The 24,810-nt window shown below is 34.7% G+C and overlaps 3 protein-coding genes across 3 annotated transcripts; 1 reads left to right on the plus strand and 2 right to left on the minus strand.

Annotated features, from left to right (window-relative positions):
• Positions 1–251: 251 nt before the first annotated feature.
• Positions 252–2,992, minus strand: LOC100816437 (uncharacterized). Its single transcript, XM_003537255.5, has 4 exons — positions 1,969–2,992; positions 1,225–1,540; positions 923–1,004; positions 252–699 (listed from the first exon to the last, which is right to left on the minus strand). Exons 1-4 carry the CDS (start codon positions 2,582–2,584, stop codon positions 487–489), a joined length of 1,227 nt encoding a protein of 408 aa, XP_003537303.1. The 5' UTR covers positions 2,585–2,992; the 3' UTR covers positions 252–486.
• A 4,999-nt stretch (positions 2,993–7,991) lies between these two features.
• On the plus strand, positions 7,992–15,566 carry LOC100820171 (zeaxanthin epoxidase, chloroplastic-like). Its single transcript, NM_001254419.1, has 16 exons — positions 7,992–8,470; positions 9,237–9,399; positions 9,562–9,636; positions 9,950–10,050; positions 10,166–10,281; positions 10,779–10,990; positions 11,456–11,547; positions 11,857–11,971; positions 12,060–12,163; positions 12,331–12,376; positions 12,502–12,566; positions 12,668–12,754; positions 13,677–13,731; positions 13,818–13,906; positions 13,995–14,079; positions 15,486–15,566. The coding sequence occupies exons 1-16, from the start codon at positions 7,992–7,994 to the stop codon at positions 15,564–15,566; spliced, it is 1,965 nt and encodes a 654-aa protein (NP_001241348.1).
• Positions 15,567–21,330: 5,764 nt separating this feature from the next.
• LOC100776346 (uncharacterized) lies at positions 21,331–23,070 on the minus strand. Its single transcript, XM_003537262.5, has one exon. It carries the CDS (start codon positions 22,778–22,780, stop codon positions 21,542–21,544), a length of 1,239 nt encoding a protein of 412 aa, XP_003537310.1. The 5' UTR covers positions 22,781–23,070; the 3' UTR covers positions 21,331–21,541.
• Positions 23,071–24,810: the final 1,740 nt, after the last annotated feature.

Below are 24,810 nucleotides of genomic sequence, written 5' to 3' on the forward strand. Positions count from 1 at the left end.
ACTGATGTATCCGCACCAATTTTAAATGATCTTGGCCACTGAGATGAATACTCGTTGTCGAGTTTGCCCATGTGATATAAATTGAAAATTAAAGAGGCATGCGTTTCCTTTTGAAAGAAGTGAAATATTTTGAATATTATTTACAATGCAAATTTGCTGATGGTGGTCATGGAAAACGCTCCAATTCTTGAACTACTTGTGCTCCTCCAACGATGCTCTTAGTAATAAAGAGGGGAGAAGAAAATAAACGGTAAAAAGAAAGGCAAGCATCCAGAAATAATCCCGATTAGGTCTCGTACATAATGCCAAACATATCAAATGGCTCTAAGACACTGTAGTAGTAATTCACTATTAACATTGTTGGGAAGTACAAAAGGCAAAAATAAAAAATAAAAATGACCTATGACTTGAAATATGATTATCGATGCGTTTATCGGGACTAAACCTTAGTGATTTCAGATATGGGATTAAATATTAAATAATGAATTAATCATGGAGAGCATGAGTGCCGAAGCAGCTCCTTGGAAACCATATCTGGGCATATTTGTGGAATGAAAATACTTTTCGAGTCTTGGAAACCTGCTGACCCTCCTCTTCTACAGTTATTTGGTTTCTCATCTTTTCAGCCTCCATCTGCGCCCTTCTCAGTTTGCTTTGAATCTTATCCATTGATGACGATTTCTTCTTTTCTAATTTCATCTGTGTCAAACACTTCCATGATCAGAAAATACAAGTAGAAAGGCTATTTTATACACTGTGTATAATGAGTTTCATTATGCAGCATGACATGACACCAATTTTACTGATTAGGAATGGAACCTCCCTTGCTTAATATAATATCTTGCCTACGAATTTAAGTTGGAATTGGGACACACATCATATGAGAAAGTTCAATATATAAGTTAACATGAGTTAAGAAAACCTCTAGTTTTCGTATTTCAGCTTCAGCCTTGGCTTTCTGCAAACTCTCCCATGCAACGATTTTGGCTTCCTCCCTCTGAATCCTGCACCAAAATAAAACAAAATGACATTATATCTCTTTTGCTCACGGAATGAATGTTGGAGAGATTCAAATATCTTGATAACTATGATCTTGGGCAGTGAGAGGCATGCATGGCAGTAGAATTTAGAATTCTTTAACTTAGTTGCATCTTCCAAATTAATTTTAGAACTCAAATAGGGGAATACTAACTAAAATCAGCTTTGAGTATCTAAAGGACATACTTGGATGAGTCCAACGTCGACTCTGCATTATCCAAACCTGAAGCTTTGGTTTCCGTTCTACTAATTTTTCTTGAGTGTTTACCAGGTAGCAAGCTCAGCTTGGGTACATGGCTCTTAGACCACCTAATAATACTAGCCTCGCTGTCTATCTCTACATCTCTGACCTCTAACTTTGCAGAAAGGTTATTTTGTTGATCCATTGTCGAAGTGGGTGCATCATTCTCAGGCTCAGGAGGGCTCATTTGAGTGCCTTTGTCACATTTTGAGAGAGGAGATGTCACGGTGTCCTCATTCTTAATTTCGTTTCGTTTCTCGTCTGTAAAGCATTTTAAATGCGTAAATGCTCACATATCAATACATAGTTGTATGATCATACTGCCAATTTGAATGACTTCTTATCTTGTTGGGCTTTGAATATTGGTGTTATGAATACATACATTTAGAGTTTAATATTCCCTGAAACATACATTGGGCTATAAACTAGCCTTAACAAAACTTAGATACAGTTCCTTAGCTTCTGGTGGTGTTTTTTTCAATTAGAATTGAAATTTTATTTTGTTAATTCGTATAATTAAAGGATTACACAAATTATGGAAGTAAAACTCCAATTCTGATTAGATAATAGTACCAACAGTACTGTAAGTTTGGTCCAGCCATTTGATACACATGAGATCATCTTAAGTGGAATATGCAATGTAAAAACTTAGAAAGGCTACCTCTGAAGAAGAATTCCATTATGCGTACCTTGAGAATTAGGCGAAGGGTCACATAGCAGTTCTGACCACATGGGTGCACTAGACACTGATGGGAGAGCTACACTATTTTCATTGAGGAATGGACTGAAGCATTGCATACTATTGTCAAAGTCATAACGGGTACCAAAAACAGCCTCATGTGCATAATAATGGTGAAGAGAGATAGCATCCGGTGCCAACACCCCAGTTGAAAAGGGAGAACCACCCATCATGAAGTTCTTCACTACCAAACCTTGGCTCAGTGGAATTGTGGGTGAGTAATTGGAGTAGTAGCCTGTTCCTGGAGGCATAATTGGACCACTTTTCGATTTTGGTCGCCGCTGCTGAAGTTGTGTATAGGAATTGGTTTTGTTGTTGGCATAGCCTGAAACGGGGCTACAAATCCACCTCTCAGCATCATCCCATTTTGAAGGTATTGTTCTTCCACTGTTGAAGGGTGTCAAGTTAGCCACACTAGCATTCCTTATGCTGTTTGATGATGGCTGCAGCAACACCCTCTCTGAGCTCCACCCCTTTTGGCTCCCAATGCTTTTCTCTCTATAGTTTGGTGCCCCTGGACTTAGAAATGAACCAAGTTTCTGGGAGGTACCAGAACTTTTCTTCATCACACACTTTATCACTTTTTGATCTACTTTAAGTTGCCACAAGCCTCTTGGGGTAGCACCGTGGCACTTCAAATATGGAAATATCCTGTTTCTACTTGTGTAGCTTGGTAAATGTGTTGTTGGAAATTATTGGAGGTGATGATTCCCAAAAAAAGAAGAAATAGCAAAGAAAAAGCGCAAGTCTTCAGAAGGGTAAATATGCTTTAGGTTGATATAGTATCCTAAAAAGAACTTAAAGTAGATTTTGACCACTCATTACTCAATCACTAGGTATGGTTCAATCCATGTCACACCAAAGCAGCAATAAGGGCTTTGAAGGGGACGAGTTATGATGTTGTATGTGAAACTATGACAGCAAATGTTGAAATTAGACACTTGAGTGTTGTTAGGCTATTATTACTGACTTATTAGTTAAGCGTGACATGCTGTCATCAATCTTTGTCGAGTGGCAATGATGGACTGGTTTAAGTAACATTTTCTGCTTCTATCGATATTGGAAGGATATGTACAACACATATGTGTGGACAATTATAGGTTGAGACTTAACGAGTAAGTCCAATACCAATGAATCAAGCCATTCATTCCCTTGAGATAAGAAGCGGTGGAAAAGTGAGTAGGATGGGTGTGGTCTTGCGAAGGAGAATAGGACGAGGACATGAGCTGTGAGACATTGTGCAGTGTTGCATAAAACATATCCTAGCATTTGTCATGTGGTTTCCGTAAACATGTTCTAAAAAAAAAAAACTAATCATACACTTTTATTTTCATTTCACTTCTACTCTATTTTTTTTTTTAATCTCTTTTATGTTATTACCGAGTTCTCTACCCGTTCGATCTGTCAACGGTTACCTTCTCTTTAGTCTGAGCTTCGTCTCCGATGTGAGATAGAGTACCTAAAAGGGAATTTCAATGGTAAAGTCAATGCTTGTCTTAGACATATCTATTGTGAGATGAATGTAACTTACCTTCTTCTTCTACCAACGTCTACTTATAGCGGTGAAGGTTACCGAGTTGGTAATTGTCTCCACGTACTCTACTACGAGAACGAGTGTGTAATGGTAGTGGGTTGGCTAAAACCAACTACCTGTGGGTCCTGTTTAGTACACTTCATTTCTTGTTACATTACATCTATCAATTTCTTTCTATTTTTTTATTTTTCTTTATCTCTCTTCCATTCATACATTCAAAAATAAGATGCAAGAGTATTATTACTTAATTGTTTAATCATCAACAATCAAGACACATGTTGTGGGCCGCAGAAGCCAAGACAATATAAAGTGATAAATGATAATTACAAATGTCAAAGAATGTCTTAAGAACACAAGACATTAATGCTTTTTATTAAAGGTACTAAAAGATATTATTAATGTGTTCTCATGATTTTTAATACATTTTCAGTATGATTTTCAATAAAGAGAATTATTTGTTAGCTACTTAACTGTTAACATGATAAAAATATTTCTATGCTATGTGTGTTATTACAGGAAAAACACAAGACACTATTCAAGTTGAAACAAAAAAGAAGCCAAAATAACTACCATGTATATCACTGTCTGTTGTTCATTCATCAAATCTTGTAGTTATCAGAAATATCTTCCTTTCTATAGATATTATAAATCCAAAGCATTAGAATCAGTTTTTCTTTTTGACTTTGTCACTGCAAATTAAAAGCCTTATAAATTATGGTGAGGAGTGAGGTAGCATAGCAACACGTGCAAAAATTAATATGAAGAGAACCATTCCTAGATTGTGCGAGATTATAGACTTTGGTTGTTAACTTGTTATCCAGAGCAAAGACAGTGATCCGCAAACACTTCAAAAAGAACATGTAACTAAGCAAAACACGAATTTTGAGGCTGCAAGCAACCCCTTCATTCCTTGATTGCGCTTTGTAAGGAATATGATAGTAATTACTAATTCTGGCTATAAGAAACAGGACCAACAGTTCAACAGTGTTGCAGTTTGTGGAGTTGTGACAGGTCTTGAATGAAACTTGTCTTGTAGTTGGTTCCCACTGTGCAATTGACCCTATTGCTACAGAAGGTTAACCCTCTGTGCCGGATCCAGTGAATGAAAATATCACCAGACCTGCTGCACATCAAGTCAAACATTATCTGTCCTGTAATAAGAGGGGAAAAAAATGTAATTGCACTCCTCTAAAGTGAAATGAGCGAAACAACATATAGTACTTTTGACATGGTTGTGCAGCTCTTCGTGGGTAACCTTGGCAAATATGATAGCATGGTCTCCATAAGGTAAAGAGAGACTGTAGATCTATTCAATATAATTATTTTATGCTAAACTCACACAACTTATTTGATCCCTGTTTGGTTTGACTTTGAAAAATTAATTCGGGATCTGAAATTGATTTTAGATATATTTTTATATATTTGATTTCACATTGTAGAAAAATTAAAAATTATTTGCGTTGAATCCAAAATTTATAATAAATTTTATTTTTCACTTGATTTTATAATAAAATATCCAAACACAAACTTCAAAATCAATTTTGTTAACATCTATCATAATGCACACTCAGTAGTTATTTTTGGTAATAATTGTTAGGCTCAATTAACAAATAAATACAAAGTCCTTGTTGTTGTTTATTAATTGCATCACATGGTAATTGTATTAACAATTTCATAATGAGACATGCTAGGTGCACTAAGTAACATTGCTGGTGCACGCAACAATTAGGTGAATGGGCAAAATTGTCCTTGCATTAAAAAAAAATAATTTCTTCTTTCGGAAGAACAATTTGTGTTCTACCGGAGGAACCTTCTTCTGGAAGCTTTCCGGAAGAATCTTCTTCCAGAAAAACAATTTGTGTTCTAACGGAAGAATCTTCTTCCGGGAAGAAGGTTCTTCCGGTATAATAAATTGTTCATCCGGAAGAATCTTCTTCCAGAGAAGTTATCGGAAGAAGTTTTTCCGGTAGCTTCTCCAAAAGAAGGTTCTTTTGATAGAATAAATTGTTCTACTGAAAGAACCTTCTTCTGGAATAAGAAATTATTTTTTAACATAAGGACAATTTTGCCCATTCACTTAATTGCTGGGTGCACCAACAATGTTGCTGGGTGCACCTAGCATGTCCCTTTCATAATGGTGACTCCAACCACTTCAGGGATCAGGCCCACCTTCTGTTTGTTAATATGCGAGGAGTCAAGGAACCCAGACCCACATTTTCAAGAACTTCATGCTTCACGGGACATATTTCCATAATGAAAAGGCCAGTGTTATTTGGGCAGTTACTGCTGTTTGCACTCCCTGATTTATTTATTTTTTCTTTTAAAGAAAACGCTACTTTTAAAATATTTAGCATAATTAATATAATTATATAATTTTATAAATAAATGTATAAATTTTTGGCAACAAATTTAAAAAAAGGTTTAAATACAATTTTCAGTCATTGCAATTTAGTATTTTTTTTTTGTTTTTTGTCCTTACAAAATTATTTTATTTTTGTTTTTAGTCATTGTTAATTATGTTTGTTTTGATTTTTTTTCTTAAAGTGCTTTAAATAACGTTTTCAACAGTGAATAAAACGCTATCTAAAGTGCTATATAACAAAAAATAAAATAAACATAATTTTGAAAGGACTAAACACAAAAAATATTTTTGCAAAGACAAAATGTTAAATTACAAGGACTAGCAAAGTATTTAAGCCTTAAAAAAGGCTTAAATATCTTTTTGGTTTCTATAAATTTGTTATTTTAGATATTGTAAAATGTATTTGTTTTATTTTTCATCCTTAAAGTGTTTTAGATAACATTTTTTTATTATTTAGATTACTTTTTTACAATTCAAAGTGATATCTAAAGCTTTTTAAGGATAAAAAATAAAACAAAAATATTTTGTAATGACTAGAATGAAGAAAAGAATTATAAGAACAAAAATGAATAAAACGCTAAATTGCATGAAACATATATTTAAATCTAAAAATAATAATTTTTAGCAACATTTAATAAAAAAATTAATTGTATACATTAATTACATGTAATAAATTTATTATTTTATTTATAAATTGTATTAATTAATATTCAAATGCTTTAAATTCAAATATAATCGTATATTCAATTATACAATCTATTTATTTTTAATTATCTTTTATGGTATATAATTGATCATTAAATTAATTAGTTCAATTATACAATTTCAAAAAATCTAATTATTTCTGTTTAAAATATTTATTGTTAACATAATTAAAATATATATTGGTTATAATTATTTTAAATTACTCAAATCGCACTATATATATATATATATATATATATCAATCTTAATTACCATATCTAATATAATCATGCATTTTTATAAAAAAAAATCCTGTACTTAAAAAAGTTAAAACTAGAGAGACAATATTTACACTTTTTTTTTTGTTCATAAAACTTTTTTTGCTAAATAGACAACATTGAAACATTTGATTATAAGGAAAATCCAAAAAAAAAAAATAAGAAGGAAAATATTTAAATATGTTAAATGAATTTTGTACCTTTTTTAATTGATAAAGTTAATGCAAAATCAAATACATTTATTATGGCGACAAAATATTAATTATTTCTCAACAGTTTCCTCAATGTACATATTATTAAATTACCGCAGATCAAATTAAATCCTTGAATCATTATTAATTTCACTATAAACTATACTCCTTTCTTTTTATAATAAGTGTTATCCCAACAAATTATTTCTAAGTGTTATATTTAAATTTTTAATATAACATTAATTATTATTTTTCAGTAATATTTATAATAAATATCATTTTAGTTTTTGAATTTAATCTTAATACAATTCTTTTTTATCTATTTTATAAAATTATTATTGTCTTATGTCTATTCATTAATTCTTATTAATACGTGTAAAACAACATATACCACTTCTTTTGCGACGGGAGTAGTTGTTATTAATCAAAATGTTATGTGACAATTGACAAATAACTTGAATTATTTTAATCTGGCGGTGGGTATCGATCTATCAGATGATTGTTATGTGGGTGAGCTTATAGGATAGAGCCACCTGTACCACAATTCTGGTTCCAAAATCCAAAATCTCTGTCAAGTCATTTGAACCCAGCCAATACCAAATTGCCACTGAGTTATCCCACAAAGTGCCACATGGCTTTGCGTTTTCCATCTTTGGTGAATGCCAAACATTTTCTGTTCTGTCTCTAACCCCAAAAACGCTGCAACAAATCACCACCTTTCCCTTCCTTTTTCCCCCCCTTATTAGTGCCTGCTTCTCTTCTTTTTTATATTCATGCATATCATACGCCTTCACTTCCTCAACTTCAAGCAATGATCTAATCTTTCACTTTTTGCATTCCTTCCCTTCTCTTGTTGACTTTCTGTTGTTAGCTTTTCATCACTCAATGGCTCCTACCTTGACATGCAACTCTTTCAATCACTCAATGGCAGTTTTCTCAAAAACCCATTTCTCAATTCCCATGTTGAAAGAGCTTTCACTGGATACTTCACCTTGTGTCAGTCATGGAAGCAGAACAACAAAGCAAAGGAACACACTGATGCCAATCAAAGCATCAGTGGCAGAGGTTCCCCCTGCTGTTAGGAAAACTGTGGATGAAAATGAAGGAGGAGGGGATGGTGCCTCTCAGAAGAAGAAGCTCAGGGTACTTGTGGCTGGTGGAGGGATTGGTGGCTTGGTGTTTGCTTTGGCTGCAAAGAGGAAAGGGTTTGAAGTGGTGGTGTTTGAGAAGGATATGAGTGCTATAAGAGGGGAGGGGCAGTATAGGGGTCCAATTCAGATACAAAGCAATGCTTTGGCTGCTTTGGAAGCTATAGATTTGGAGGTTGCTGAAGAAGTTTTGAGAGTTGGTTGTATCACGGGTGATAGGATCAATGGGCTTGTGGATGGGATTTCTGGTTCTTGGTAAGTTTTAATTTGAAACTTGTACGGTTTCTTCTAATTGTTAATGTTTTGGCATGGGATACCTGACTGGTTTTAGTTTATGATTTATAGATTTGGGTACTAATAGACCATAAAAAACCAAATTATTTAGCTTCAACTTACTACTGTGTTGTGTGTTCATCCAAGCGTCTTGTTTGGTGACAATGTTGTGGTAAAACAGAAACTTTAAAATTTGACTGCATCAAATGAATGGTTGGCTTATTCAGAGGTGCCACTGCAGCACAAATTGGGATAATTATGCTATTGTTTCTAGTAAAAAACTAATACTAACATGTTTTCCAGTGGGATTGATTAAAATATTTAGTCTTTATACATTGCATGAGTCTGGTTAACATGTATTTTCTGTTTCATTTGCCACAAACTACACTTGAAAAATTTGTTCAATACTCTTTGAGATAATTCAGGGGTTTGGTGTAGTTGTGACAACCTATTAGAAGTGCTAGATAGTAAGTTCCACGCAAGAACTGAAGTAATTGCAGGCAGAATGATAAAGAAACCTCACCCGATGAGTATATTCATTTAGCGTCTTAAAAATAGGATAAAGCAGGTTGCACAATATATATGCACAGGGTTGTTCTTTTAGTGTAAAGCAGTACTATTTCTTTCTCAAATAGGAATCTTGCTTCCTAAATATTTTATATAGTTGAAGACATTTTTTAAGGTTTACTTTATGAAATTTTTAGCATGTACTATGCCTACCATGAATTGATACATAGTTTGGTATTAGGTACATCAAGTTTGATACATTCACTCCTGCAGCAGAGCGTGGGCTTCCAGTCACTAGAGTTATTAGTCGAATGGCTTTACAAGAAATTCTTGCTCATGCAGTTGGGGAAGATGTCATTATGAATGACAGTAATGTTGTTGATTTTGTTGATCATGGAGACAAGGTAATTAATTAAAGAAAGCTTTTAAGTTGAAGATTCTCCCTGTATTGCTATCATATGTATTTTTTGAAGACTTTCTTTCTTCAAGAACCTGCAATGGCAGACTAACGTGACTAAACATTGTTTGGTTTATCACTTGTGTCATCCTGCATTTCTCAATTGCAGGTAACAGTGGAGCTGGAGAATGGTCAGAAATATGATGGAGATCTATTGGTTGGAGCAGATGGGATATGGTCCAAGGTCATTTTAAATTCTCTTGGATTCCAAGCTTTTTGTTTAGCAAATTATCTTTCCCTTGAAGAAATGAATATTTACTTAACGGAGTGCATCCGTGTAATTTATAAAGTTTCTTATGGTAGAATTATCCTTCTAAAAAAAGTTGGCCATATTACATTTGATGTGTGTGTGTGCATGTGATGATGTGAATTTGTTTTTCAGCTTTGTTCTTCAAATGCTGAACTCTTTGTCATTTGGTTTGTTGAGAGCCTTTATGGTCACAAGTCATAAGTACTGTTTGTTAACATAATCTTAAATGGTATCATTCTGTGAATAGGTGAGGAAAAAGTTATTTGGCCAAACAGAAGCTACTTACTCTGGCTATACTTGTTACACTGGTATTGCAGATTTTGTGCCTGCGGACATTGAATCTGTTGGGTAAGTTGGCTGTGTTCATGTCTTGTATGCCTATTTATCCATATTTACTGGCCTTTTTTTTGTTACTACTACCTTTATCATGTTGAGAAGCTTACTTAAATTTCCCTACTGGAAGGTACCGAGTATTCTTAGGACATAAACAATACTTTGTATCTTCGGATGTTGGTGCTGGAAAGATGCAATGGTATGGATTTCACCAAGAACCTGCTGGTGGTGCTGATATCCCCAATGGTAAGTGATCTTATTGTGTTTGAGATTTGATATCTGTCAGAGCACAGCCTCTACGGATGTTAAGTATTCTTGGTGCTCCTCTTATAAACAAGGCATAATATTTGAATGAAAAAGGCTAACAACATACTCTTTAAAATATTCTTGAGACTAGAGAGTATTATTGTAAGTTCACACTGGTAATTGAACTTACAATAAAGAGTATTATTAAGAATAACTGTAAGGTATTCTTAGGAACATACAATAAAGAATACTCTCTAAAATATCTAAAATTATTAGGAATAATTTTAAGGTATTGTAAGTTCTTAGGACTCCACACTCGTAATTGAACTAATAAAGGTACTGATAAAAGTTTGATGGTCCAACTTTGGTTGAATACAGTAATTGTGGCACTGGACATATAGAAATTTGATGAGAAAAAAAGAAGAAATATATCTTTATTTTTTTCATGATTGCCTATCTTTATCATATCTAACTCTTGAATTCTTTCTACATGGCAGGAAAAAAGGAAAGATTGCTTAAGATATTCAAGGGTTGGTGTGATAACGTAATTGATTTGATACATGCCACAGAAGAAGAGGCAATTCTTCGACGAGACATATATGACAGGACGCCAACATTTACATGGGGAAAGGGCCATGTCACCTTGCTTGGTGATTCTATCCATGCCATGCAGCCAAATATGGGCCAAGGAGGATGCATGGCTATTGAGGTATAATTGATATGTTCTTACATATTTGTTGTAAAATTAGCATTTCATAAATTCTTGACAACTTACCTTGTACCATACCCAACAACTTACCCTAAAACTTCATGAGGTCTATATATTCCTTTTCATCATTTTTTTCCTGTCTATTCTTCCCCTACTCAGTGAAATATGAATTTATTTTTGTTCTAACTTCAGCAGTTTCATACATATCCAAACCTAATAAAGTTGTCCAAGTTTTCTGGGCTTAGGTATTTTAGAATTCAGACTTTTTCTTTTTCTTTATAATTGTTTAAACAACTTTTTTTTTACCACTGAAAGACATATGCAGAACTAACCCAAAAAAATGCATAAAAATGAAAATATTCCTTACTTGTGGATGAAATGGACGTCAACAAAGTTAAACTATCTATGAGACTCTCAAATGATGTGGTGAAGAGCCTTTCTAACTAACTTCTTTTTTCATTACAGGACAGTTATCAACTTGCATTAGAGTTGGACAATGCATGGCAACAAAGTATCAAATCAGGCTCTCCAATTGACATTGATTCTTCCTTAAAGAGGTAACCAAACATTCAGCTCTCAAACATGCTAATGAATGCTGAATTCGAATCTAAAGCTACCTACTTTATAACAAGTACCAAAATTTTGGAACTCATGAGAGGTAGGCAAAACACTAAGAAATGTTCATATCAAATAATATAAAAATTAATGAAGTTGGGGACTTGATATGAACAGAGAGATGCTTGCATATCTCAGCCAATAGTACAGTAGTAAATCTGACATCATTAGCAAATTGGTTATTTGATTATAAATCTTTTTTGATGACTCATATTACCTGTATCTTGCTCCCTTTCCATTGTTGCTTTAAGCTATGAGAGAGAAAGAAGATTAAGAGTTGCCATTGTTCATGGAATGGCTAGAATGGCAGCTATGATGGCTTCCACCTACAAGGCATATCTTGGTGTTGGTCTTGGGCCATTAGAGGTAGGGACTTTAGTTTTAAAAATGAGATACTGAAGAATATAGTGAAGGTGACACCTGTCCACAAATTCATGGTTGCTTTCATTTGCAGTTTTTGACCAAGTTTCGGATACCACATCCTGGAAGAGTTGGAGGAAGGTTTTTTATTGACAAGATGATGCCTTTGATGTTGAACTGGGTATTAGGTGGCAATAGGTAATGATGAAAACCCACATTTAAGATGCATGCTTTATAACTTTCATTATGAATTACTGAAGTTGTTATACCTGGCAGTATTCTTACTCCACTCATTTAAGATGCATGTTAGAAATTTGTGCAATTTTACTTCCATCATTTACATGAAAATCGGTGCTACTTTGCAGCTCCAAACTTGAAGGCAGACCAGTATGTTGCAGGCTCTCAGACAAAGTATGTTGCTCAAAATACAGTTACTTTTGCACTTTGTTACTAAGAAATGGTAACTGGTCTTTTATTGGTCATGTCTGTTAGATTTTGTTGTGATCTAGATATATTTGGTTTGATTTTTTATGAAGGCAAACGACCAGTTACACAGATGGTTTGAAGACAATGATGCACTTGAGCGTGCCATTAATGGAGAGTATGTCTATGGCCCAATATGAATGAATATCATCCTTAGGATGTTGCAATCCGTATCTATGAATCACATAACTGTTGTGTCCATCCATCTGTAATTTATAGGTGGATTTTATTACCATGTGGAGATGAAGCAGGTCCTACAAAACCTATATGTCTAACTCAAGATGAGATGAAACCCTGCATAATCGGGTACGCCTTCAGTTGCTCCCACTTACAATGTAGTTACATAATCACATATTCTGATATTGTATCTATTATGCAACACAGTAAATTCTCAAAAGTTATATGTATCACCACACAAGTTCTTCAAAAACTTTGGTCACCAACTTCGTCTTTCGAAAATCCTTTTTGTAACCATCTTAGTTCTTAAAATTTATGTTATCAAATTAGTCTATGAATTATTTAATTTAATTTTTCATCACATTAGTCTCTCGGTTTTTTTCCCCCACCACTTTAGTTCTGTATTTTTTTTTATCATTGAGGGATTAATTTGTCACAAATTAAATCTTTAAGAAACTTATATGGCAACACTTTAAATCTTCGAAAAACTAATATGCTGACTAAATTTTTTGAAGTACTCATGTGGCAACACATGTGATGTTGAAGGATTAAATTGAGGATTCGTTCTATGAAATGAATTTTAACTTAAAGAGAAAGTGTTGAGAAATCATTTGAATTTTTTTTATATTCAATTTAATGAAAATCTTAAGCACCTGTCAGATTTTGGATGTATCTTTAAAAGACAACAGAGTTCTTCTCGCTCACCAGTTATTGTTCACTGTGTTCATTCTCAATTATCACAAAATCTTTTTTTTTTGGAATAATACATAAATAAGTCCTTGAAATTACAAAATTGTCATTTTAGTGCCTGAAATTACTACATGACGGTCATTTTGGTTCCCAACATTACAAAGACGGTCATTTGAGTTCCTAAAATCGTAAATATAAGGAATAATGATTAATGTTTGTTAATTTTAGGGGAGTAGAACAAAATGTTTGTAATTTCAGAGATTAAATTAACCAGTGCTCATAATTGTAGGGACTAATTTAGTGTGTTATCCTTCTTCTTTCGCTCTCAATCCATGCTTTTGACACATTATCGTGATTGCAGGAGCATGCAGCAAAAAGATCATCCAGGCAGTTCAATTATAATACCTTTACCCCAGGTAACGAAATTTATCATGAGCTGAACTTTACTTGGTTTAACACATAATGGTCTTCAACATCATGCAACAAAGTTTCTATTTTAAAGGTTTCTCAAATGCATGCAAGAATTAACTATAAGGATGGCGCCTTCTTCTTGACTGATTTGAGGAGTCTACATGGCACCTGGATCACAGAGTAAGTAAAAGAAATGTCAGGCTAATATTTATTCTAAGTTTAAATTCTTGAAAATGTATATTTAATTTCTCTTTCATCATATTTTCAGCAATGAAGGAAGACGGTACAGGGTGCCTCCAAATTATCCTGCTCGCGTCCGTCCATCTGATGTGGTTGAGTTTGGTTCTGATAAGGTAATAGACTATCCCTATAGAAAAAATACTTTCAATATACACATATAGGACATTTTGAGAATTAAAGCTTATAAATTATAATAGGTGCCTGCTTATAAGAGGAAAGGGTAACGAAACCTTTGACTGCACTAAATACAACAAAGTTTTATACTTAGCGAAAGCTTAATCATGGTTAATTCAGGTGCCGTAGTCCTGAAAACAGCATAACATGTAAATAATTGAACGTTCTTAGGCCTCTACAAATCGATTACTGGTACAGGTTAGGTACACTTGGTTGGAAAAAAAAAATTGTATGTGGCTTGAATACGACTCAAGTAAGACTACGTGTGACTTGGGCTATACCTAGTATATGCCTTAGGGTGGCTTGACAGTTACGTATGCCTTGGGGTATAGCTAGTATTTCCTTATTCTCCCCTTTCTTTCCTCATAATCAAACACAGTGTTAATGATGGTAAATTCAGATGTAATAGTACTGGAAACAGCATGACATGTAAATAATTGAACATTCTTGTAACCTACAAACATTTAGGTTAGGCCACTACATATTAAGTACTGGTACACGTTAGGTACACTTGGGTACTTACCAGGATGATTTAAAAATAAAAAATAAAAAATTCTACTTCGCTGGGATCCTGTTTGTTAGTAAGAGTACCGAGTAATTGGAGGGTCATTGTCCTTGTATAGAGTTGAACAATGGGCTACTCACATTCTGACATGCCTAACTAAGGGTCAAAGGATCACAAGACCTTGAAACAATCTGGGGAACTATGTCTTGGGTCAGGTTCCGTGATGGTCAGGCCCATGGTTTTGGACTTTTGGGGCCTGGACTTGCCCAAGTCTGGAGGGAGATTCTGAGGTGGCCTATTGGGCCTGGATTCATATTCTGGGTCCAGATCCAGAACATTAATTTTTCTTTTTTGATCTTAAGTTTATATATTAATAATCTGAGTGGGTTGGAGAGTCAGTTTATGTGACTGCAAAAGCATACTTTAATCAAAATATATACTAAAAGAATCAGTCGGTACCTGCAAAAACAGTGTTACTGATGCATTCTTAGCTTGTGCAGAAATGTTTTACTTCCATTTGTAATTTGTTTGTTTTCCTATCACCAAGTTTCATTATCATTTGATAAGTGTTACGCATACACACCTTTTATCACTCACGATTATTTATAATAAAAGTAAATTGAATTCTTTAATCAGTGCACAAATTTCAGTAGTTAAATACTTTAACTAAAATAATTTTATGAGGCGAGTATAAAAAAAGTGTGTAAAGTAACATTTTCCTTCTCTTTATCCAACATATAAAAAGTACTACTTTCATGTTCTTGCTTGTAAATATGCGAGTTTGCTTCAAATGGTGTATTTTTACGGTGTCTAAGTATCCAAGTTATTTTCACTTTGCAGGCTTCATACCGTGTTAAGGTGACAAGATCTGCTTCAAGTGAGTCTGAAAAGGAAGGAACAAAACTTTATCAGAAAGTATGATTACGATTCTGTTCAGTCACAATTTGTCTTATAAGTTACAGAAAAGTTGTACAGCATAAAAGTCGGAGCCGTAGAGCCAACACCTCCATTCCTTTAGTGCAGGGTATAATACACTGCCAATCATTTAGGATCTGAACATTTTATACAAACTTTTGATTGTGATTAAGAGAATGGAATTACACCTACTGCTGGTTCAATAAAAGAAAATTGATTTCATGTCTCCAATCTCTTTGTATCTTTCCTTGATTTGAATCCAAGTCTTTTTACTTGAATGGCTTAGCCAAGTTCATGACAGATGTTTATAGCATGGATGGTGCTCTTATGTTGCAATCTAATTCTGTTGGCAATGTTCTCTTTTTTATCAAGAGTTGACATGAGCAAGCGTTGTATATGATTCCCATTTCCTACATCTATACTTGACAGACAAAAGGCAGACACTAGCATTTTATCATGAATGAGATGTCATTGTTTCTAGGATACTTTATTGGATAAGGAATTTCATTGTATAATGCTTTCATTTCATTGTCACACGTATGCACTATATTTCCTGTGCCAGAATAGGATCATACTGCAAAATTTGAATCAACTGGTAGGTCTATATTATTTCGAAGAGGCTGTTGAGGGAAATTATTCAGCAAACAAGGTCCAAGTTTTGTCTCTGCAGCGTGTGGCCGTATCAAGTAACGATATTCCTTTCGCAGATTCACATTCACATATTTGGGACATAATGTGAACAAATAACGTTTTTTATTGCGCTTGAATTCTAATAATGGTCAAAGGTTTTTTGTATTTTCCATGAATCATGATGCTTTCGGCTCTGTAATAGACATTCTCAGCTGGTTTCGGCTTTGTAACCAAACAAAATTTGGGTATGTCAGGTGTTGAGCCTGCGATCCGTACTCACCTCTTTAGGCCTTCCTAATCCATGGGATAGACTGAAGCTAGAAACATTTGTCCTCATCTTCGTATGTGTTATTTCACAATTCTCCTTAGACAATTATTTTTTACAATGACACATCGAGTTTTAAATTTAAGACTTTATGCAAATTATCCAAATTTTGTGTCATTAGTTTTGAATTTCTCCCAAGAGGAATAGGAACATATAAATTAGATTGGAAATAATTAGCGGCGATCAATTTTTTTTAGGTAAAGATGCGGTGTAGGTCTAGGAAAAAAAAGAAGCAAATCAAACATCACCTATGTTTGTAAACCTAAGACCTGTATAATTTGTAGCATGTGAAATTGGCGGAAAGGAGGCCTTCTGTTTAACGTTTTTAGAATGATAAATAAATTAATTTTTTTGAAATAATAATTATTGTAATGCAGAAAAAGTAATGAATTGAATAGGCCCCTCGATGGTTACACATCAAAAGTACACATTTATGTGTTGATGATTTAATAATGGTCTGAGATTGGTTTTGTGTGTTTTCAGAGCATGATGACATTGACAAAGCACAAACCCAAACGCGAAGTAAGAGCTGGGAGGACGATTGGTGCATGGGCCTGGCCTGGTCCTACAATTAATAATGCAATGCACACTACACAAACACAGGTCTAAGAAATTAGACATGGCATGGCATGGTAAAAACACGAACCATATACCAAAGGACAATGTTAGACGATTAGACAAGGTTGCCTTAATGTCAACTATAGTCACCATCCCTCAATTCTCCACGTTGTCTCCCTTTGCATGAACAAAATCGAAGTGAAAGATCAAAGTTCAAACTTAGGAATATGAGAGGGGGTGAAGTGGTGGCCACTACCATCACCCTCTCTCTCTCTCTCTCTCTGCCAGACAATATAACTTCACCACCACCACCGTCCACGGTCACCTCTCCATCACATCACTCCTTTTCTTTTTTAGTCTTCAATTTCAAATAAGTATTCATAAGCATGGCTAGGATTAAATGAGAAGAAGGTACGTGGAGCCTACATAGGATCGCATGTGTGGGGTTTGTTCAAAGTGCCTCAGACACAAAAACGACGGAAGGGCTATGACCATACACATTTATGAGAATCGAAGGGACATGGGGCCACCTCAATAAGATTAATAAGATAAACTATTTTTTATATGTTCATTGATTAATTGAAAGAGAAGAGTATATACCAACAAAGTTCTGTCATGTTAATAGGAGTTCGATTTTCAATCGTATGTATATATATATAAAAAAAAAACTTTGGTTGAGAAACAGAATCTACTTAAAAAATCTTTACGTATTAAATTAATTTCATAACTTTGAAGTATAAAAAATAAGAGACAGGAGTGTATAAGAAGATACTACTAGTACATAGCAATTTTAGTTCCGAATATTTAGCATTGTCACGAGGGAGGTACGTGGATGGAAGAAATGATCAAGTAAGTGTCTTGGCACGTCACATGAATGATGGGAGAGAGAAAGACAAGTGACAAGTGATCAACGGTCGGGTTCAGAAATCACAGTGCGTACAGGCAAAGAAGGTCCAATTTGCGCTGACTGCAGTAACCGTTGGTGGATGCATTTATTGCTTCATTGCATTATTTTCCATATCGACAAATATTTGTGCTGCTGCAGCACTGTATTATTACTATTATAAATGTTTTCATTCATTCATGTTATCTAAAAATTGGAGTGTGAGCGTTATGGCACTGTAGTTGCATTTTTGTCTTTTCTATTTCTCATTTGTTACTATGTATGTATGTATCAGTCTTTGACTATCAGGCAGAAAACACTCGACTCAGTCATGATCTTTCATTGCTACCAGTACTATTTTTCGTTATTGTTTCGAATGTTGGACTCGCTTTGATTCCTTTCCCATAATTATGCTTTGTCAGCGCTTAATTATTGTTGCTTTTCAATCATTTTTTCCTCTAATTTCCATGAGTGCATTTCATATGACATATCAGCAATTTTTGGGCAGGAACCGGCAATTTTTCATTTTAAGTTAGTCATATAAAAAAAAAAAAAAAAATATATATATATATATATATATATATATATATATATATATATATATATATGTATGTATGAACCCAAGACTAACTTAATTTTTACACATGTTTTTTTATAAAATACAAAAACCACGTATTGTTTTCACTTCAAAGGATATAATCATGTATAAGAGTAAGAGTTAGTTAAAAGAAATGAAATTAAGTTTAATAATCTTTACACTTCAAAAGAACAGTCGGAAGCTAACTTCTTTTTTGAAATATAAAGATTGTCAAACTAAATTTAATGTAAATCATTAGAAATGCTCTTATTGTTTTCTCTCGTTTCTTATTTATTTAATTAAATAATAAACTCTTCTAAATGATAACATTGTTCTCTTTAATTATCATATTTTTGCTAATTAAATTGCTTTATTCAATTAAAGAAATAAGTAAAAAGACGTCTGGGTTGATCCTCCGGAACTTATCTTCACCTCTACCCTTGTAACAGGGAGTTGTGGTTCCTGTATCTCACTTTCAAAATCAAATATTTTGTGAAGGGACCAGTTGTAGGTTCTATTATTAATTTATGAGGATGAGAGAGACAAAGCGTAGTTCATCATGTTTTGGATTAATTCAAATTTCATGACAGATATTACAAATAATTTGTCGATATATAAACGTTTGAATAATATAGTAAAGTCCAAAAACAATTTGAATTGAAAAGTAGAAAATGGCAATCAAATAGAAATGCATCCTTGTGTTTTCCCGTACCTCTCCACATGAGGACCTGCTCTTGTGTCTAGTATAGATGAGATGCTCCCCGAAATGTTTACAAAACAAGCAAATTAAGACAAACTCCTAAACAAAAAAATACAAAATATCCGCTTCATTTCTCATCACCCAACAAAGTAGACTAACGTGTTTCAGTGTTTGAATGTTGAACGGAAGCTGGTGCGAAGCTTACAAGTAAACAACAGTGAAGTGAGTTAACGCGGAACCCTCTCTTCTTTCATGCACCTTCATTCTAGTCCTGTGTCGTACGGACACCCTTTTGGGTTGGGACATGAGAGGCCCCAATCACGTGGCCCCTCTTTCATCCCTAATCTCTCATTTTTATCCCAAATTTCCCCCCCTTTTTTCAAGACAAAATGTACTCCAAAAACATTATATCATCTGTAAACTAACACCATAAACTTTACAACTACGATAACCTTGTATTAATTGATTGATTCACGTACTCGCTGATTTTAATTGTGTGATTGAATAACATTTCAAATTGAGTCAAATGTCATTGTGTTTCTTGTTTTGTTCCCCAACTTACACTGGATAATGGGCATACTTTGTCCTCACTCTGTCATCCTTGCATTAAACTCTGAAACTCCAAAGCGAAAAACCGCAACCACCATCTTGAGTACCATTCCTCCATGCCTAAATCAAAGATGTTGAGGGAGAACGAATCATAGCAATTAACGTTAGGGTGTGCTAGCTAGAAGAAAATGCAGAGACGAAAACTATTTTGGATAAGTTGGAGTTGATGACAATAATGTTGAGTTGGTGATTCTAGAGCATTGAAGGAGGGAGTGTGAAGGGCAATCAAGGTTGAAAAAATGCAGAGAAAATCATTTTGGGCCGGGGGAGATTGAGACATTGAGTTGGTGCCCAAGTGTCGATAATTTAGGGGGATCGGTCATGAATCATGATTCTCAAACATTAGGACGGGAAAGAAAGACACAAAAATAATAAATTTATGAAAATTACTTTCCTATTCTTTTCATAATATAACATTTCATTAACATTAGAGAATCTGAATCCAATGTTAGGCCACGTCGATTGAAGAGGAAACCGGATGATTATACATATATATGTTAAAATACATTTTTTATCCTCCTATTTTCTCTCAAATCTATGATGTTAATCATCCAGTTTTTAATCGAGAGATTTAATCATTCAGTTTTAAAAAATAATTATTTAATCTCATTTTTAATTGAAAATAGTCAGAGCACCGCATAAACAAATTCATGTCTCAGGTTCAATTTGCAGTGCTAGACCGAATATTTATCACAAATAAATTTACGGTTGGTTACTCAATGGAAGTAAGATGAAAGGGTTTATTAAAATATTAGTTGAAATGTACGGAGACAATTTTAAATTTTACAGTGACACTTTGCCATAAAACCTGGGGTTTAAAATGATTGAATAGTAAATTTCCTTCTCCACTAAATAACATTTTGTCGTGCCTCAGCTTATTGCCAACTCTTTTCCCATTCATCCCAAATCTAAATGACGGTGTATATAACCCATAATTTTCTCTCTTTCTCGCCCGAACAAAACAGTGTACCTCGTTCTTGTGTTTTTAATTATTGTTGTTTATATGTCAGTTTTTTTCTGCCTGCAAGCCCATACATACATTGCATGCATATCCTTTTCCAAATTCCAAGGAAATTGAGCTTCAGTAAAAAGAAGCCAAACGACACTGAAATTCAAATTATACTGAAAAGATGAGACCTTTGGGCTTTCTCGCACACACACACACTCAGTGCTCCTAAATAGTAGTAATCCTATCATACATACATACATACGTGAGACTTTCATTTTCATTCCTTTCCTACCCTAGTTACGCACGCTGTGCTAAATAAAACGACACCGCCTCAAGCAATGAGAGTAAAACGACGCCACCAGCCTTTGCTTTCCTGGCATTGGATGGCTACGATGCCATGCTGCACTGTCTCACACCTCTCAATTAAAACTATTCAAAACACGTACAAGTGAGTGAGGTCACACGTGCACCCGTGGTGGCCATTTAGAACCATGAGCCATAACATAACATAACCAGCTAGCTTAGTAAAGAAAAGAAAATCATAAATGCAACCTTTGGCTGGCTGGGATATTATTCATTTTACTGTACACGACTTCTTAACGGTTCATCATTTTATTATCATCAACATGAAGTAATTTTAAACCTCTTTGATCTATTTTGTGCACTTTGTTTCCCCAATTCCTCATCGTTTAAAACCCAAAAGAGGGAAAAGCAAGACCTTCAAAATAAATTAAGTGTAGGTAAATTCTTTCATTCATTCATCCAGTTTCCTTTTCCCAAGTTATCATGTCTTGACCGGGAAACCGACTGAGCCAGTTTCTCGATTCTCTCGGCGAGTTGAGGTGACAGCTTCTTAGCCGGTTTCCGTTCCTTCTCGGGTCGAAAATCAAACCCCAAAGCTTCGGATACCTCTTCGGAGCTCCACCCAGCTTTTCTGAGCGAATCTGAAAACTTATCCGCTTTCAAAAGCAGAGCATCCAACAGCGCTTGATTATCCAACACCACCATCTCTCCCTCGAAGAATCCAGAAGCTGAAACCTCAACCATTTCGTTTATATCCGATTCGCCCCACCCACCCGCTTTCAAAACCGACCCTATTTTCCCTATGTATTCTTCCACCCAGCCAGGGACCTTACTCCGCGGCATCTCGAAAAACCTCTCCGGCGACGACGACGCCGACAACGACGACGACGACGACGATGAGGAGTTCCTCCTCCGCTTATCCGTGGCGGCGTCGGACCAGAACTCCACCCACCGCGGCGTCCTCTCGCCGGAGTCGAGGCTCCGCCGCGAGAACGCGGCGGAGACGGAAACGCCGGCGGTTTTCTCGCTGACGGATCGCTGCTTCTTGAGAAGTATAGGATCGGCTTCGGAACTACGGAAGAGCGACTCGCGGTCGAAGAAATCGGAGAGATCTAAGCCGCAGCAGAAGATTCTGCTCTCGTCGACGAAGAAGATAGGGTTTCCAGCGAGTGAGGGATTGGAAGGAATGTAGCAATGGTTGAAGATTGGAATCAGCAGCGGCGCTCTCTTCAGCGCGTTCCGCGCCACTCGCAGCGCCTTCTCCGGCTCGCACGGTCGCGGACCCCACGACTTCGACCACACCGCGTTCCGCGCGATCTGGAACGAAATCGCCGCGATCGGAAGGTCCAGCGACGCGCGCAGGTGCAGCCGCGCGCCGCCGGAGCGCCAGTCAGGGAATCCCGGACCGACGGGAAGACCGGCGGCGAGGACGGCGCGGAGGTCCGGCGGGAACACGAACCCGAACTCAGCCTCGGCACGTGCGAACTCCGCGTCGGAGAGACCATGCTGCACGTGTATGCCTGAGTCGCGAAGGTGGTTTATGACCTTGTCTGCTAAGGAAGCGAATGAGACGACGCCGTTACGGACCGGGACGGACGGAGCTGCTGCTGCTCGGGCCGATAAACGGCGTAAACCGGCTATGTGGGCCGGGTTTAGACCGGTCATCCTCCGGTCCACGTCTACCATTGCGGTTTTATTGATAGAAGAGTAGTGATAACTGATAGTGTCTTTGTTTTTTTCTCTTTCTCTCACAGAAGACTTCAACTTCCGCAGAAGCCTCTTTAATTTATAGCACCAAAACGGTGGACCCCACTTGGATTTCTTTTTTTTTTTTCCTTCATGTTTTGTCGTAAATGGTAAATAGGAAATTCCAAATTACAAGACGTGACAATGATAATATAATAGCTGTTGAGCAACGGTTCTTTCAGGAAACACCTGTGAGTGTAAATTATTTTTATTTTTATCTTTATTAATGGTTGGTTATGAGGATTATGACATTGTGTTCCTTTATCAACGGGAATGCGATTTTTTGGCCACTAATCTTTTTATAGTATTAGTATTTTATTGATTTATTTGTTCTAGTGATGGTGAGTTAAGAAGTTGTGCTTTGCTTTTCGAGTGAGCATAAAGAGATTTGGTATTATTGTTTTTACTATTGGCTTGGTTAACTTGTCCTTTTAGATTATTATTATTGTTAGTAAGTATGCATGACTAATCTTTGGCCCACGAGCTATCATGGGTATTGGCGGGGGATCTAAAAGCAAAGCACACAATCATCATGTCACATTGGTGTGTTGTACTCTAACGTTAATCTCTTCTTCTCTTTCTTTATTTTTCACTTTCATTTCTTTGTTGCAATCTTTATTTCTTTCCGCCATTGTTTCAAGAAACATGAAGAAAAAAGTTATATCCAACTAATCATTAGTGATTAACAATTAGCTTAACGAGGATGTGTTCCTCCAACAGAGGGCATGATTAATTCTGCAATTAATTGGCCTCCCATCCCAAGTACCATTATCTATCTTTACACATGATGAAACTACTAACAAGTTTGGCGTTGTTAACTCCCATATAGTACTGGTACTGTTATTTTTCTGTTCGAATATTGTCATGTTTTTGCCTGGCGCCAATTTCATGATTTGCATTCTTAATCAACACAGTATTACATGGATATTTTTACCCTTTAAACAAGAACAACTATTAAGAATCGAAACATCAATCCCTTAAATATATTTTAGTGTCTCAAATAATTAATCCTTGATTACCAACCGAAAGATATCCCAAATTAAAATAAAGCATTCCTTAAGAGAAAGATAAATTATACTTAATTTCTTGTCTTTTAACTTAAAAATACTTTAGTTATGCAACAGAGTTTGAAAATTTAAATCCTTAGTGATTCATTTAAAAATTATGATATTGGATTGGATAAATTTTTTTGTTTCACTTTTCATTTGAAAAATGATTAGAAAACAATACAAATTAAGCTGATAATAACATAATAAAATATCTAATTTTTGTTATTAAAAACACAATGGGACAATTTTTTTTCTCGGATACAAAGTATTAAAAAGACATATTTATCTTCACTTTTATCTATTTAATAATAAAAAAATAGTAATTAACTTACATTATCATTTTAAAAATAAAATACTAGATTTTTTTATTCAAAACTCTTTCTTACTTTTATTTTAGTAAACACATTAAATTTAATATAAATTATATTAAGATAAAATATTAAAAAGATTATTTTAATAAATTTTATATTATTTTATTCGTATTATTCATTATTCATCAGACAATATACAAGATAAAAACAAATATTATATAACCTGTGTCTTTGTCTAATAATATTCTTCTTGTCCTATTTAGTACCATGACTTTAACGAATCAAATGTACTCTTATATAGAAAGTTTAAAATATAATTGTCCCTTTAGAATATTTTTTCATTCTATTTTTTAATAGTCAAATACATTTAAAATAGTAAAACTATCATCCATCTCTTCATTATTTAGTTTAAAACTATTTTTAATAACATTTTAAAAAATTATCTAATGAGTTATTCACAAAAATACTTCATACACTTATAAATAATATAAATTTTTATACATATCAAGAATGCTTAGAAATATTTTTATATTGCTTACTTTTACTAAATATAAATCATAACATTGTATTTAACAAAATTGCAATCAAGTAATGAAAAAAAATTATACCC

Source organism: Glycine max, chromosome 11 (assembly GCF_000004515.6).
Source record: "Glycine max cultivar Williams 82 chromosome 11, Glycine_max_v4.0, whole genome shotgun sequence".
NCBI lineage: Eukaryota > Viridiplantae > Streptophyta > Magnoliopsida > Fabales > Fabaceae > Glycine > Glycine max.

Bases quoted from the DNA above. Each gene is read 5' to 3' on its own strand.
- LOC100820171 (NM_001254419.1), top strand. From the start codon at position 7,992: ATGGCAGTTTTCTCAAAAACCCATTTCTCAATTCCCATGTTGAAAGAG. The intron at 9,400-9,561 runs GTAATTAATTAA...TCTCAATTGCAG, and splicing joins TTGTTGATCATGGAGACAAG to GTAACAGTGGAGCTGGAGAA. The intron at 12,567-12,667 runs GTATGTCTATGG...TGTAATTTATAG, and splicing joins GAGCGTGCCATTAATGGAGA to GTGGATTTTATTACCATGTG.
- LOC100776346 (XM_003537262.5), bottom strand. From the start codon at position 22,780: ATGGTAGACGTGGACCGGAGGATGACCGGTCTAAACCCGGCCCACATA.
- LOC100816437 (XM_003537255.5), bottom strand. From the start codon at position 2,584: ATGAAGAAAAGTTCTGGTACCTCCCAGAAACTTGGTTCATTTCTAAGT. The intron at 1,541-1,968 runs GTACGCATAATG...AATGCTTTACAG, and splicing joins CCCTTCGCCTAATTCTCAAG to ACGAGAAACGAAACGAAATT. The intron at 700-922 runs GTTTTCTTAACT...TGTTTGACACAG, and splicing joins CTGAAATACGAAAACTAGAG to ATGAAATTAGAAAAGAAGAA.